This window comes from Pelecanus crispus, chromosome 20 (genome assembly GCF_030463565.1).
Source record: "Pelecanus crispus isolate bPelCri1 chromosome 20, bPelCri1.pri, whole genome shotgun sequence".
Taxonomy (NCBI): domain Eukaryota; kingdom Metazoa; phylum Chordata; class Aves; order Pelecaniformes; family Pelecanidae; genus Pelecanus; species Pelecanus crispus.
In genome coordinates, this window is record NC_134662.1 from 702,403 (window position 1) to 718,155 (window position 15,753).

Sequence of the window (15,753 nt, forward strand, 5' to 3'; positions counted from 1 at the left end):
CTGTTTAGTGTCAGGTATGGGAGGGTGTTTTGCAGTGTTGTTTTTTTGCTTTGCTCTTGCTGAACTCTTCTTTGTGTGAGAGGCTGTCTCTCTGTTACACTTGTATTCAGAGCTGGAGGGCTTCGTCCTGTATATTATTAAAAATATATATAAATATATATATAAAAAGATATATAACACTAATAATGCAGGGTGCTCTGTGAGGCTTATACTTTTCTGTGGGCACTCAAAGGGCATTTTAGACACACCATTGTCTTCAGCTTTCCAGCTGTTTTGACTTGGGAACTTGGCCTGTGTAAAGTGCAAAAGATAAATATGTTGCTTCATGCTGTACCCTTTTCTATATTTTTGTGATGTGTGAGGAAAGCTGTAGAGATAAAGAAATCTTCCAGGAAGGTGATCCTGACCATACATAGTTTGCACATGAGAGTAGATTAGATAATGGCTGTTTACTTCCTTAGCGCTTTGAATCTAAGAATATTCCCCCTAAGCAAATTGGAAGACTTACTTTATATACTCCCCACAGAGAGACCTTGGCAGAGTTCAGCTGCTGTCCTCTACCAAGCGTGTGTTGCATCTTTTTGTGTTGCTGCCAGATAAAGAGAGTCCTGGAGGGAGAATTGTTGGTTGTGTAATTGCAAAGCTAGCTACTATGGCAGCTTTCCCTAGTATGCCTGCTGTCTCTGAACCATGGGATAACCCTGTGGTACTGAAGAAGTGTTTTCTGAAGAGCTGAGGCAGGGAGGAAGTGTAATTTCTATCTGTAGTTCTCCTAGGTATTTCTGATGTTCTCATGCTTTTCCTGACTAGAGCTGAGATTTTTAGCAGCTAAGGAAGTTTACCAACACTTTTGAGGTTGGTGTCTTTCATGCCTTGTAAAGCTCTTTGCATTTCAGACACCTGGCTTAGGTTATCTGACTTTTCTAAGCAGGTATCCAGTACCTAGCTGAAGTGCACAAGCTGTTTTGGAACACTGTCACATCTCATAGTGACAGCGTGTTGAAGTCATCACAGACTAAGCCCACACTCATACAGCTTGCTTCTGCATAGACACTTTCTGCTCTATAACGGTAGACTTTTGTGCAGAAACCTGTGTTCACACAGTCTACAGGAGACTCAGGGACATCCTGAAAATACAGTTCACCAAAGCTCTGAGGTTGTTCAGCACAGTAGCTGGCTGTCCCATGGACTTATGTCTGTGTCACCCAAGCGGAGCTATACTCGTTAATAGCATGTTTATTGAGTAGTCTGAAAAGCTTTCACTAGCATGTATGTATGTATGCTTCCTTCAGCTAACTTCTCTCTTTTTAATGCACAACGAGCCCTGTAACCACTGTCCCATGGACCTGGCTTCAGGTGCCTTTGCTGAATCACCAAAGGCAAGATGGAAAGGGAACTAGTGCTAAAGGATCCTACAGCCCTGCCAGAGGAAAAGGGGACAGACAGTGGGCAGCAGATGTTCCCACCTTGGAAGGACCTCGATGGGGGAAGTTAGGTTATACTCTAGACCTCAGAGAGTTGTGGAGACTCGAGACTTGGCAGGCAACTTAAAAACTGTTGCATCTTGATTGTCAGGCTCTTAAAACAGAATCTGAAGAGTCTGTAACCCCCGTTTATCTTCATTTTATGTGCCAATGACTTTGTCACCTTTGTCATTGTACTGAATTGGCTGCGCGTGCTCCAGGAGAAATGAGAGTCAGATTTGAAGAAACAGGGTCCTGTTCTTCCCTGTTGTAGTCAGATCAAAAGACACATTCAGATGAATAATAAAGTCCAAATCAAGAAAAGAGGTTATGATTCAGACAATATCCCTTAGACTCTGCAAAATTCTGGAATAATGCAAATCTTCAGTTTAACTAACAAAGAAAGTACTTCTGAATTAAAGATATCTTCAAAATCAAATGTATGATTCATTTTCCATTTGTTAGGCAGTTCTCCTTGCAGAAAAGCTGAGTGGTGCGGTTGACATGCCAGAAGGACGAGATGTCATCCAAAGGGACCTGGACAAGCTGGGACAGGTGGGCCAGTGTGAACCTCATTAGGTTCCATAAGGCCAAGTGCAAGGTCCTGCACCTGGGACGGGGCAACCCCCAATATTAGTACAGGCTGGGGGATGATGGGGTTGAGAGCAGCCCTGCAGAGAAGGACTTGGGGGTACTGGTGGATGAAAAGCTGGACATGAGCCAACAATGTGCACTTGCAGCCCAGAAAGCCAACCGTATCCTGGGCTGCATCAAAAGCAGCGTAGCCAGCAGGTTGAGGGAGGTGATTCTGCCCCTTTACTCTGCTTTGGTGAGACCTCACCTGGAGTACTGCATCCAGCTCTGGGGCCCTCAGCACAAGAAGGACATGGACCTGCTGGAGTGGGTCCAGAGGGGGGCCACAAAAATGATCCAAGGGCTGGAGCACCTCTCCTACGAGGACAGGCTGAGAGAGCTGGGGTTGTTCAGCCTAGAGAAGAGAAGGCTGCGGGGAGACCTTATTGCAGCCTTCCAGTACTTAAAGGGGGCCTACAGGAAAGATGGGAACAATGTTTTTAGCAAGGCCTGTTGTGACAGGACAAGGGGTAATGGTTTTAAACTAAAGGAGGGTAGATTTAGACTGGATATAAGGAAGAAATTTTTTACAATGAGGGTGGTCAAGCACTGGCACAGATTGCCCAGAGAGGTAGTGGAGGCCCCATCCCTAGAGACATTGCAGGTCAGGTTGGATGGGACTCTGAGCAACCTGATCTAGTAGAAGATGTCCCTGCTCACTGCAAGGGGGTTGAGCTAGATGACCTCTAAACATCCCTTCCAACCCAAAGCATTCTATGATTCTATGAAAATGGGCCAGGGTTTGGGCCTCCACTGGGTGAGATGCTTTATGATACTCAGGTCAGACGCTTAAATTATATGCTTTTTCCCTTGGTTTCATACGATGGCATTTCCCATGTGCTGTTCAGATGATCTCAATGGACAACTCATTCCCATGCTTCCCCTTTCCTTAGTCTGTGCCTGCTCAGAGTCTGACTTCTGTTCAGAGCTTGTGTTTGGGCTATTTGTTGTTACCAGCTAGAATGAGCAGCCTGTATAGAAGGGCAGTGCAGCTCATATTTGTGTATGAGGTAGAATTATCTAGCAACAGTATTTTCATGTTGAATGCTTTGTTACACCCATTCCACTGTCTTCTATGCTGCTGAATTCTCTGATCACATATGTAAATCCCACCTTCAGGCATGGTCTTTAAAATTACATTAAGAATCCAGCTTACCACTTAGCACAGAAATGCTTACCTGGAAGTACTTTCCTTAATCATTTAAAGCAGAAGATAGCTCTTTTTATTTTTGAAGGTGAAGTCTCAGTATAATATTAATTATAACGCATACATATGCACACATGCACACAGTGGAATTGCAATGTGTGAATAGAAACAAATAAATACAAAAGATCACAGACTAAAAAATAAGGATATGTACCTATAAAAGAACAGCTGGCAGCCAGCCCTGGAGCAGACTTGCCACATCCTCGTGATATCAAGCTGTCAGTCCTGTAGAAAGGAACTTATGAACCTGAGAAGCTGCAGTATTAAATTTAAAACTTTCTGAAACATCTTGCTGAGAATGACAGTAATGTTCTGTGGAACTCTGAACCACTTATCTCTGTTTTAGCCCTTTTTTGGTTCTGTGCCAGCAGTCAGCAGTCACTGAGCACCTGATAAAAATCTGTGAGCAGGTTATCAGTTCCTTGGGCACTGATGCGTTCCACACCTCTTCTGCTTTCACAACCAGATGCAACCTCAGCGAGGGTGTAATCCTTCCTCTGCTTCACTGGCTTGTGCTGACAGGTTTGCTGTGTGCGAGGCTGTCCTCCTCCGTTTATTCTGGTCTCTCTTCCTTCCAGGATGGCACGCTCTCTGAATGAGTGGCTGTGGCAGCATGAGTTCTGGCTGCCCCCAGGAATCACCTGGGAGGACATGCAAGAGTCTGAAGATGTCCATTACCCTCAGCCTCGTGATCTCCTGCTCAGTGTCCCTTTTGCTTTAATCTTGGTTGTCATTCGATGTGCCTTTGAAAGGTAAGTTATTTAGTACTGTTTGGGGATTTTTAGGGATAATGCTGACAGTTTGCATCCAAAAGCTGGCTTTATTGTCTGTGCCAATGTACAACTGAAGAGTTCCACAGAAACTCCAGGTCATAAAGTCTGCTGAGGTACATTTTTCAGCTCTTTCTTTCCATCCCTGTGTACTGACTAAAGAAGTGTGTCGAATATAGAACACAAACCCTACCTTTAAGGTCAATTATAAGCAATGTGACTTCCTACACGTAAAACAGGTAGGCCCTACACGAGGTTTATGCTTGTGTTTTAGAAGGCAGACGTACTGTTTTGTGTTCTTTTGCACATTACTTGCTGTTTCTGGGTTGAGTGCAGCAAAAATCATGTTTAGACTACCCAAATACAGTTAAGTCTCCTTTATCTTGGGTAATGGAGATCTGGGGTGTCGCACCTGACAGACAAGCCTGAATAAGATGCATTAGATTGGGCTGAGTCATCTGACCTCAGATTCAGCACTGCATAGCCACACGAACATGTGCATTTCACTGACCACTGCTCTGGGCTCAGGAGTGTCATTTCCTTGAGAGTACCATGTAGAGACATTTGTAGCTGATTCTTTCTGGTCAGGGCCATTTGAGTGTGTTGCATACTACTCTTCAGCACAGAAAATTTGGGGGATATGGCAAAGGCACAGCTAGAAATCCTGCAGGTTTCATTGAGTTTCATAAAGGTCCTGAGCTAGTGCTGTTGCAGTTTAGTCAATAGTTAGTGTGATCTGCAACACAACATGATTTGCTGGTGGATACTGATATTTACCATAGTGTCAACCATTGTCAAGACTGCAGAGTAAGTCCCCTTTCATGATTTTCAATATTCTTCAAAGTGGTCTTCACTGGATTGAAAAATCCTTATTCCTAGTAGCTGATGGAAGAGGTAATCTTTTGAAATAGTTTAGTCAAATCTACAGGGTTTTTAAGCTTAGAAAGAGGGAAAAAAGACAATTAAAATGTTCTTGTCATCGTCATCTTTTTTAAAAAAGTGGCTGCACAAGAAAATGGAAGCAGACCTCTGTAGGCTAGAAATATGTTTCTTCTCCAGGTTCTCTGTGATACAAGGACAGCTTGGAAAAGTTTATAGAAGTTGAAATGATTCAGAGCTCCGCTGTGAGAATGTTTTTAATTACCACCCCCCCTCCAAATTATAGCCAGTATTTTTAGGTAAACACAAATGTGTGAATGATTCTTTAAATAATCATTTTATGATGATACAGAATTGGAATCCAGATCTCTTCTTTGTAAACAATATGTTTATTGTGCATTCCATAAATTCCATGGATTTTATCCTGCACTTTCCTGGAGACATAGGTGTCTCTGTTACCTCCACTGATGCGGGAACCAAGGTGCTATAGGTAACCATTAAAAGACAAGTGACTCACATTTCTTCCTTGCTGATCTGCAAGACTTGGCTGGATACAGTACTCCTTTCAGGTAGGCACCGTCAGTTGGTGACTTGGCCACATTTGCAATGTGAAGCTGGAGATTAGCTCCCATGTCCTGCATTGACTGGGACTGCCTGGTTCTAGGCTCCCCAGTACAAGACATGAACAGGAAGAAGAAGCCAAACTCTTTTCAGTGGTGCCCAGTGACAGGACAAGAGGCAATGGGCACAAATGGAAATGCATGGTACTCCATCCAAACATAAGAAAACTCTTTTTTACTGTGAGGGTGGTCAAACATTGGAACAGGTTCCCCAGAGAGGGAGTGGAGTCTCCACCTGTGGAGGTACTTGAAACCCAGCTGGACACAGCCCTCCATAGCCTGTGTAGCTGACCCTGCTTGAGCAGCAGAGGTGGGCTGGATGATCTCCAGAGGTGCCTTTCGGCATCGATTCTGTGCTTCTGTGACTCTGTCCCTTTATTCCCTTTCCTCTTGCCACACCACTCCTAGTCAGTCTAAATACCTTTTCCATCTGCTTTAGGATGCCAATGGCCAGGTAAAAAGACTTTTTTCTTTCCCATCCAAGCACTGCCTCAGTTGGGAGAATTTCCACAGGCCTGGTCCTACTCATTAATTTTAAAGCTGTTTTGATTCACAAACTTCATTAAATAAAAGCTTCTTGTCACACCCTTAAAAAAAGATAACATCACAAGCCCATTTTACAGGTCCAGGAAACCTATAATCATACCACTATCTTACCTATGCCAATTACAAGCCAGTGTTCTGAGCTTTATTCTTGTTTGTCTAACTCTCTGCAGTCATTTATTTCAGCATGACATTTTCTCATACTCATTCAGTACTGTTTCATGTTCAGTTCATCCTGGAGAAGAAAGCTTCCCCTAGTGAATGGGAGGTATAAATCAAGTCCTCTGTTGCTCTGTTACCTTGTATGTACAGTAGCACTAGCCCTGTTTAAAATAATTTGCACAAAGTTTGAGAATTGCAGACTGAAAGGATGTGTGTGTTCTCATTCTCCGTGTAGATGGCCTTGACTTTGTAGCTTTGTACATCTCGTCTGTGGGTCAAAATGAGTGTATGTAATGAGTATACAAGTTTGGGTTTGGTGGCTTTAGCTTGGCCTCTGGCAATTTATTCTCCCCTCACCTATTACTTGCAAGTGTGCATCAGGTGCAAAGCGTCTTTTTTCTGTAGATATGCTCTGTGTTCCTGGTGGTGCCTGCCCTGGGATTTCAGAAATGCTGTAATGTGTTCATGTCATTTATCTGTGTCAGAACTCCAGGAAAATACTAAGAGGCAGGAGAAGCCCACAGGATTTTCTGCAATCCCTCATTCAGCAACTGCATCAGCCACTGTGCTTGGCTGATGGTTCCATCTTCTTGGTTTGGGGATTAAACCTAGGAAAGACCCCGCTTCCTCGAGCATGGATTTTCCTCTCCTTGGCACCTTCTGGCTGATCTGGGAAAAAATGAGACAGTGACATCCTTTTAACAACCAGTTATTCTGTGGATTAGGTGGCGGCTGTGGGAAGAGGACATGCAGTAGCTGGGTGGGGCCTGGGAGAGCTGAGGAAGTTGTGGGTGCAGCCCTCCGGGAGAAGAAACAGCTCACACTTTGGTGAAGCAACTCTTCTGTGAGCCAGTTTGCTCTGGGGAAAGTGGGAAAACGGGGCATTCGGTGCTGGAGAGCAGAAAGCTTGTTACCGCTGCAGTGCTCCTAGTCTTTGCCACAATACTGAAGCAGGTGCTGGGGGAGGTAGGTAATGATGTCCTGACAAAAGAGAGGACCTAGAAGTTGGGAACCTCTCCCCTTCCTGTGATGTTTCCAGATTGTGCTTGCGAGTAGGAGATATGTCCTGCACCCATAACTTGGAGCCTGATTTTAAGCACCTGTGTACCTTAGCAGAACTTTTCTCTTGACATATGCCTGAAAGCAGGATGTCGGCTTCTCTTCTAGTGTTCTAATGTTTGAGACCCTTTTCTGTAAAAATCAAATTCTTGGAGTGCTATGATTGTGAAGGAATCACAGCTTCTGTTGCAAAGTGTTTCTTGCCTGTGTGGCTGGGAAAATGTGGAAACTGAAGTAAAGCAGAAAGTTGAAAACCAGAATTTACATCCAATTTAATTGTCTGATTTTGGACTTGACCAGTGATTTTTGGATGTTGGGGAACTGAAGCCAATGTCAGTGAATTTGAATCCAAATAGTTCCCAAATTGCATTAGAGGAGGATTTTAGTCAGAAAGATTAGGTCTCTTCTTAGGAGAGTTGTGAGAGTACGTGAGCCATGTGTTGTACATTAAAAGAAAGGGATACTGTTGATCAGCAGGGAACAGATACTTCAACTCAGAACCAGAAGACCGGAGAGGACACCCTTTTCAAGTATTTTATTTTGAAATGTATCTTTCTGAAATTAATTTTGCACAGAGACTTCTGTTGTTTGTTAATAATCAGGAAGGATCTGAAAACAACTTCCAGTTAAGTCCTGTAGGCGGGTTTTGTGTGCAAAGATGTGGGACACGTAGTATTTAATGAAAAATGTGAACTGATTTGACTCAGTTTGGACAGTAGCACTGTAGTGGCTTAAGATCTTGTATCAAACAGAACGGTCAGTTCAACTTCAATGTGAAGCATTCTCCTGTAATAATACCAAGAGAAGGCAGAGATTATTCCAGGAACACAGGGGTGTTTTAGCCCTCTTTAGCCCTCTGCTAAAGGAAAGCGTGAAGCTAAAAGAGACTGTACAGTTCAAAGAATAGAAGTTCTGGTTGCTGCTGTCACTGGTTCTGCACTTCTTAGTACCCTTATAAATTCAAAACACTTGTGGGAGAAAAAAAACCCCAACCTCCCCAAAGTTAAATTATTTCTTGTATCTTGTATTATATCTTGTATCTGAAACCTTCTGCAGAACGTGTGTAACCCACTGTTGCAAGGAGGGGGAGTATCATGCCCCTTCATGATTAATCCATTTAGTTTCAACTTCAGCAGGTTTTGAACAAGACAGTTTGTTCTTTGGTGATTACTGAATAAAATGCCGTGAACTTTCCCATGTAAACTGTGAAGTGAGAGAAGCTCACTGATGAAGAAGTAGGCTTGAGATGGGAATCATCTCACTGACTGTGTCTTGCCTTACCTGGCTGTGGAGAGTGGTACAGTTTGGTCCTCAGACTTTCTCCTTCTGAAGTCTTCCAGAAAGCTGGTAGATTGCCATGATGAGACCATCCCTGCAACTGAGATGATGAATCTGTGATGTTGAAATCAGTACAAGCATCATCCTTTTAAGGTTGTGCTTGGAACAAGATTTAACTGAAAACTGAGTCAGACCACACATCCAACATGTACAAACATCCCTTAGGAAGAATTTCAGGCCTTGATTTCCCAATGATGTTCATAAAAGTAGGATTGGTCCCATAATTCCTGGTTAAACTCAAAACCTCAACAACAAAGTAATTTGACTTTGGTTAATTACAACCTGTCTTCATCAACTGCAACTGGCTTGTTTCTGTTATGGTGAGATTTTATGCCATGACCATAACAAACCAGCAGGAGAGAGACAGAAGACAGGGATTAAATACAGTTAAGAAATCAGTCAGAATAATTTAAATAGTTTTTCAATAAAAAACTTCTTGGCAAGCTGCCTTGACACTTGGCAGAAACATTCTCTTTCCTTTTAATGTGTCGGGAAAATTTGAGAACTTTCAGTTCTCAGTGTGGACTGATAAGCTGCAGTAAGGTTCTTCTTCAACAATAGAACTTGTTTACATATTCCTCTTCAGAGGAGCTTGTATTGAATGACTTACCTTTAAAAAAGAAAGACCAGGCCCACTTAAGGAAATGCTTAATATAAGAACCAAGACCTAGTGCAGATCTTAAGGTAAATGTTTTCTCAATTTTGGTATAGTTACAGGTATCATTGAAATACTGTGTCATTGTTCTTAGCACAGGACCTGCTGGTCCATGTCACTGTTAACCCCTTTGATATTAAACAAATCATAAAATATAATTGAAACATTTCTTAAGAGCAATCAGAGCTAAAAAACAAAATTTCCACTGATGGCTCTATTCCTCTGCCATCCAGCAGTCTGCTGATTCAGCAACGCCAGGGTGCAGCTGAATTTCACTGAAACTAATCAATGCTTACACATAGCTTTTGTGATAACTGTGTGTCTTGTTGGAAAGTAGCTAGCAAGCACACTTACCCTTGGGCCTTCTCTCATGGTAGAAACATATCTTTTTCATTGGTCTTGGTACATCCTTGAATGTTCCTGTAGCCAGTGATACCAAAGGGATTTCCCAGAGATGATGAAAAAGAACAACTGATATACAGGCTGGTGGGCTGTGCAAAAGAAAGGTGGAAATCAGCTGTTGAACGAGTGAGCAGAATGTGTAACCATTATGTGTTTTATGCCTTAATGTAATAGAAGTTACAATATTCCTTAGGTAGGTGGTCTGTTTATAAAATTGCTTTTGACACCTGTTAATTAAATTAAGAAACAGTTTCTTGAAAAGAAAACTTCCAAAAGACCTTTCTGGAAGGACACTTGATCTAAAATAGTCCCTAAGCACATGCGCGTATGGAGTATAGGTTGTATGGCCACAGGCAACCACACCATATAATCACAGTCATAAATATATCCCATACTATTTTTAAGTAAAACACCTGTAAACACCTACATAGTGAAGTAGCTTCCACATCTTTTTTGCTGCCAAGTAATAAAAGAAAAAAAAAGAAATCTTGTTCCATGTCTGAATCATAAGGGATAACTGATCAGAGGACTTGCTTGAACAGCATGAAGACTGACCAGGCAGAGCAGTCTTGGGTCTCAGCACTCAGCTCGTAACCACCCTCAACACCGATTTAGTTGATAACCCAAAACCGTTCAGGAAAGCCATTAACACCTTAAGCAAAAAACTTTTACTCCAAAAGGCAGAGATAAGGTTTTTCAGAGATTTTGCATGTTAGGTGTTTAGCAACAGCGCTGAAAAGTGCTTCTAGGCAGACAGTCTGTTCTTTTTTCTAATGAGACTAATTGCATGCCAGTGGCAGCGTGTGAAAGGTAGTGATTCATAAAGAACAACTAATTCTCCAGAAATTCAAGAAGGATGCAGTTAATTTGGGCCTTTTTTTTAAACGTTGATTTGCCAAGTTTCCTGTTTGTGCAGTGTCTGTGCAGACCTCACTTCACACCATTGATGAGGCTGTTTCCTACTGCCAGGGGAGAGACGAGTGGTTGTAGTGGAGGAGTTGAATTGTTGAGTACAGCAATTCTATGCCCAGTTTTGTTACCCGCTGATAACTTTGCAGATTTTTTCTGTGCGTTGTTTCGCTATGAAAGACTGAAGATGCACAGCTAGCATAAGCATCCATTCCTTGTGACTAGGTTTCTGGTTGCTCTGTCCTTATTTTACAACTGATGTTTGACTTGGATTAGGAGAAACAGAGGTAAGTTACTCCAGTAAAAACCAAGTGGCCTCCTGTTTCAGCAGGACATTTCTGCATTAATACCACACATCTGACAGAGCTTCCCTCTTGATCCTGAGCCAAGTCCTTAGTTCAAGTGGATGCCATGTGTGTCCAGTGTTCTAGATTGAGCAGTGAACAACATTTAGGCCTTATCATCAGTGTGGTACTCTGCATAAGCTGCAAGCAAGCGGGAGACCAATGATAGGTATCATGGCTGTCTCTGCAAGCCTGGGCCATAATCCTGGACACCCAAGCACAGTGGATTCAGAAGTTGACAAAGCAGGATATAGCATTTCCCAACCTCATGTAATTTGGGGTATTACAGCACAGAGCTCAGGACAGCAGAATACAAGTCCTGCTGTTTCTGCTGTAAGTTTGGGGTTTTTTCTTCTCCGTTTCTATGTCTATCTTATCTGCTTGACATGATACTTGTGCTTAGATTCAAAATGTGGGAGGCAGCTGTTACGTACTACATCATGTTTTAACAGTGCTGCAATATCAGAAATCACTGTTCTATTTTTGGCTGAATCTTTATCTTTTCTTTTGCAGAGCCATAGCCCTGCCCCTCAGTAGCAAACTGGGTGTGAGAGACAAGCAGAGACCAAAAGCTCAGCCCAACCCCACACTGGAAACATTCTACAGTACGCGCTGCAAGAACCCTGAAGAGGTGAGTCCTTTCTTCCTTTGCTTTCCTCTAGATTTAACCCTTGTGTCCTTAGCAAAATAAAATCACATTTGCAATCCTGAAGTTTGGTAATGCCACTCGTACTTGGAAGCTCAACAAAGCAGCAGGAACCACTAGAGCACTGGCCACCTGACACCAGCCAGCCACAGGACTCATTCTGCAAATGCCATCAGCTATCAGTTCTGCTTCTGAACATGTGGAGTAGCAGCTTTCTATAGGTAGCATTGAAAAAATTTAAATCCCAAACTTCTGTGGACAGGAAACTGTTCTCTCAAAGGAAGTAATGACAACTCCTGTTCCCTTCTGTGTTTGTCTCATACATAGCACAACTGAAACACAGGTGGCTCCCTCTGAACATCAGGAAAGACTTCCTTGCTGTGAGGGTGACCAAGCACTGGAACAGGTTGCCCAGAGAGGGTGTGGAATCTCCGTCCTTGGAGATACTCAAAAGCTGTCTGGACATGGTGCTGGGCAACCAACTCTAGGTAGCTCTATTTGAGTGGGAGGGTTGGACCAGATGACCTCCAAAGGTCACTTCCAACCCCAGCCATTCTGTGATTCTGTGATGGCTTCTTTTGATATATTAGCAAATTCCTGTCACATCAGCTGCCTTGAACTGACTCCCATGTTGCTAGTCCTTGCAGCTTAACAGGTGTGGGTTGCTTGATGCTTCTCGTTCTGGGGTGGGTCATTCTGTTGCTGTGCAATCCCTGAGTTTGAGATTGGCCTTTCAGGAAACCAACTAAAGTCTTGGCCATCATCACAGAGATTGTAAGGAGCATCAGAAAACTGCAGACACAAATGGTGGGTAGTTTTCCCATGAGTGATGAGAAGAGATCTTGAAGAACTTGGCAGGATAATCCAGAGTTATAATGGCTGCTGCTAAGGGAAAAAGCATTGGCAGGATTGTGAATTGTCAGGCAGTATTAGGATTTAACCTTGTCAGTGAAGTCCCTGGATGTGACCACTGTGGTAGGGAAAGGAATCAGATTTTGTTTCAGCTCCTTTTTGCAGGCTTTCTTGGCCTTGAAGCAATAGCTTTTAGCCCTTACCAAGGATGTATGACCAGGGTGCTGGGGTTCCAGTCCCGAGGGGTAGTCCTAGCGTGAACACGTTGCTGCCTTGACAAGGCTGTTGCAGCATGGTTCATATTGCAGTGGGGCATGTGGAGCCCCAGGACATTCAGTACTGGGTTAAAAGTAAAAGAATGGAGGCTAAAATAAAAATGCAGGCATTCATCTGGGTTGCGCAGCCGGCCTTCTCCCCAGCAGTGGGAAGTGTTCTCAGGAACACTTGCCAGTATGGTGGTCCTGTCTGTCTGCAAAATCCACACATTTCTCAGTAAAACTACTCCTGTTGCAGAGATCCAACTCAAGGCCCAGCTTTGCAAGCAGGATTTCCCACAGCTCTCCCTGCACCCACATTGCACTGAAGCCAGCACTTTTATCCCAGAGAATCTGTGATACCAGAGCATATCGTCACCATGAGACTCCTGACAGCAGTGTGACGTGGAGCAAGAATGGTGCGGCTGGCTGCTGCCTTGCTCTCTCTGTTCACAAGTTACACCTCAGCCAGTCTTCTGGCTTCCTCCCTCTCCCATGAACTCTCAGACACCTGCTTATGAGTCAGTTTTTACTTGTCCAATACAAGATGAGATTTTGCAGTTCTCAGTAGCCTTCTCCTTGGGAGGAATTCCACATTATGGAGCAGATGGAGATTATAAATCAGTGTCTCCATTTGTCTCCACCACAAGAACAGACATCACTAAGTAAGCACATCTGAAAATTGGTAATGAACATACTTTTGTACAACATGCTCGGACTATGTAAGTCAGTCTCACATGATACCATTAAGGTAAATGCATTCCATGAAAAACTATTGCTTTACTTAAAAAATAAGGCTATCCATGGTGACACTTCCAGAAGGAATATAAAACATGACAAACTTCTTTCACGTCACATGTCAAACTCTTGAGACCCTAAGGACAAGAAGGAAGGTAATTGCAGGATTTCTGTGGGTAATCTATTGAAAAATTATCCCTAACAGGTTTACCACAACGGGAGAACATGTGGTAGGAAAATGGTGTTGCCTCTGCTCATTAAGTCAGTCAGGTTGTTGGCTGAACACTGCATCAGAATGCTGAAAGGCACGACAAGATTCGGTGCAGACCTTTAAAAATTATTTAAGCTGCAGTAAATCTTTCTTGGAGTGACAGATTTAAGGGACTCAGTGTCTGAAGACAGGGTGTGGAAGTGATTCGACAACAAACTCCTGTAAGGAGACAAGACAGGATTTTGAAAGTTGAAACTGGAGAAGTTCACCTAAAAAATGTAAAGTTTCAACATTTAGCATTAATAACCAGTTGCTTACAGGGGGAATGGAAAGATTTTCTACTCTCTGAGGTCTCTACACTAAGAAGGGACAGCTTTCTGAAAGATGCCTTAGCGTGAACAGATTTGGGCTTGCCAGGAGCCTCCAGCTGGGCTCTGTGGTGGGTCAGATGAGATGCCCATATTGCCCCTTCTGACCTTCGAACCTGGATCTGAACCCTGCTTCCTCACCTGTTTTCCAGGGTGAGCTGATCAGTTTAGCCAAACAGTGCGAGCTGCCGGTGAGGAAGGTGGAGAGGTGGTTCCGGTGCCGGAGGAACACAGACCGACCCAGCCTGTCGAAGAAGTTTTGTGAGGCCTGGTGAGCGGGAGCGCAAGCCATGAGTGCCAGGGGCCTTTCACTGGAGCTGAGCTCCACAGGCAGCTCACTGCCTCCCAGCCTGCCTTCCACCCCTACTCAGGGAGCATACTGGGTCTTCCCTGTCCCACCTGGTTCTTCTGCAACTCTGCTCCTTCTCTGTTACTGAAATGTTCCTTGCCTTTCCCCTTTATTTTCACTCTGAAGTATCCTTTTACTCCTGTCTCACCTTTATTCCTTATAGGGCCTCTGTTTCTGACTTTGTAAGACTGGTATTCTGCTTTGAAACACAACTGTACCTGAAAAAATCCCTACTGTTTTGCATCTTGCTGTTTCTTGCTGCTTTGCTGCTGTTCTGGTGCCTCCAAAATAGTCAGCCTTTCTGTTGCCTTTCCCATGACTTCCCTTTGCCACACTGCAAGCTGATTCCTTCTGCTGCATCTTTTCTGCAACTGTTCTGCACACTGTTGCTCTCAAAAGTCACAGGCAGGGGGCTAAACTGTATTCTGCTGTCAGTTGACTTCAGCATCCTGAAAGTCAAAAACCAGCACCATTTCATAGTGGCAGAAAAAGAGGCCTATGTGAAAGTTTGTGTTTTCCAAAGAGCAAAACATTTCTTGCAAACAGCTGTGTGGAAATTCTCCTTATTACGTGGAGGCAAAAAACAAATCTCACGTCAGCCAGTCTGTGAATGTTAGTCCTAGTTAAGCTTTCCACAGAAAAGGAGGATTCTGCTGAGCTTGGTAACATTTGTCGTACTTGTGAGTGGCTGCTCTGCTATTTGTATAAGGAAGTAGGTTCTCCCAGGAAAGCCACAGAGGTGAAATAAATCATTAAATACCTGCAGTGCATCTGTCTAGAAGTGTGTATCCATAGGGTAGGCATCAAGTCTGAGCTAGTCACCTCATGCTCCATTTAGCACTCAACCTCTAATTCAAAACCCCTGCCTAAAAACGCTAATTGAAAAAGAAAAAAGAAAAAAAAGTTGGTGTATTATTTATTTGTAATATTCCAGATAGTTGCAGTTACAAATCTGTGGATGAGGAGTTGTAAAGCAATCATGCTTAATCTGTTTCCATCAAGTTCTCCTGCACTCAGCTGACTTCATATATACATATAATACATATACATATATATATACACATATAATGGTACACATAATAGTAACAGTAAATAGTAAACAGTAAATACTTTTCTGACTCAACTCACTGAGGATGGTGTCCTTCCACCTGCCCTTTATCACCTCTGTCATTGTAGAAACAATGTCCTTCCGATGCAGCTTTGTACAGTTTATGTCTGTCTTGGAGCTCCTGGGGGTTTTACTGACAGGTGGAGTTTCTCTCAAAATGTAGTTACTTCTGATTTATCATGGAGGTTTTTGGAAATTAAAGGACTGCTTTAGGCAGTGTTACTCCTTTGAAGATTTCCCGTG

At 43.2% G+C, this 15,753-nt stretch overlaps 1 protein-coding gene across 1 annotated transcript in view; it reads left to right on the forward strand.

Moving 5' to 3' along the window:
* The first annotated feature begins 625 nt into the window (after positions 1 to 625).
* The window catches only part of LOC104029310 (ceramide synthase 4), a 28,805-nt gene continuing 13,677 nt past the window's right edge, over positions 626 to 15,753 (forward strand). Inside the window, exons 1-4 of the mRNA XM_075723457.1 lie at positions 626 to 776; positions 3,882 to 4,055; positions 11,498 to 11,615; positions 14,206 to 14,324. Of these exons, the coding sequence (XP_075579572.1) occupies positions 3,883 to 4,055; positions 11,498 to 11,615; positions 14,206 to 14,324 (410 nt within the window). The 5' untranslated portion in view covers positions 626 to 776; position 3,882. The remainder of the gene's footprint in view (positions 777 to 3,881; positions 4,056 to 11,497; positions 11,616 to 14,205; positions 14,325 to 15,753) is intronic.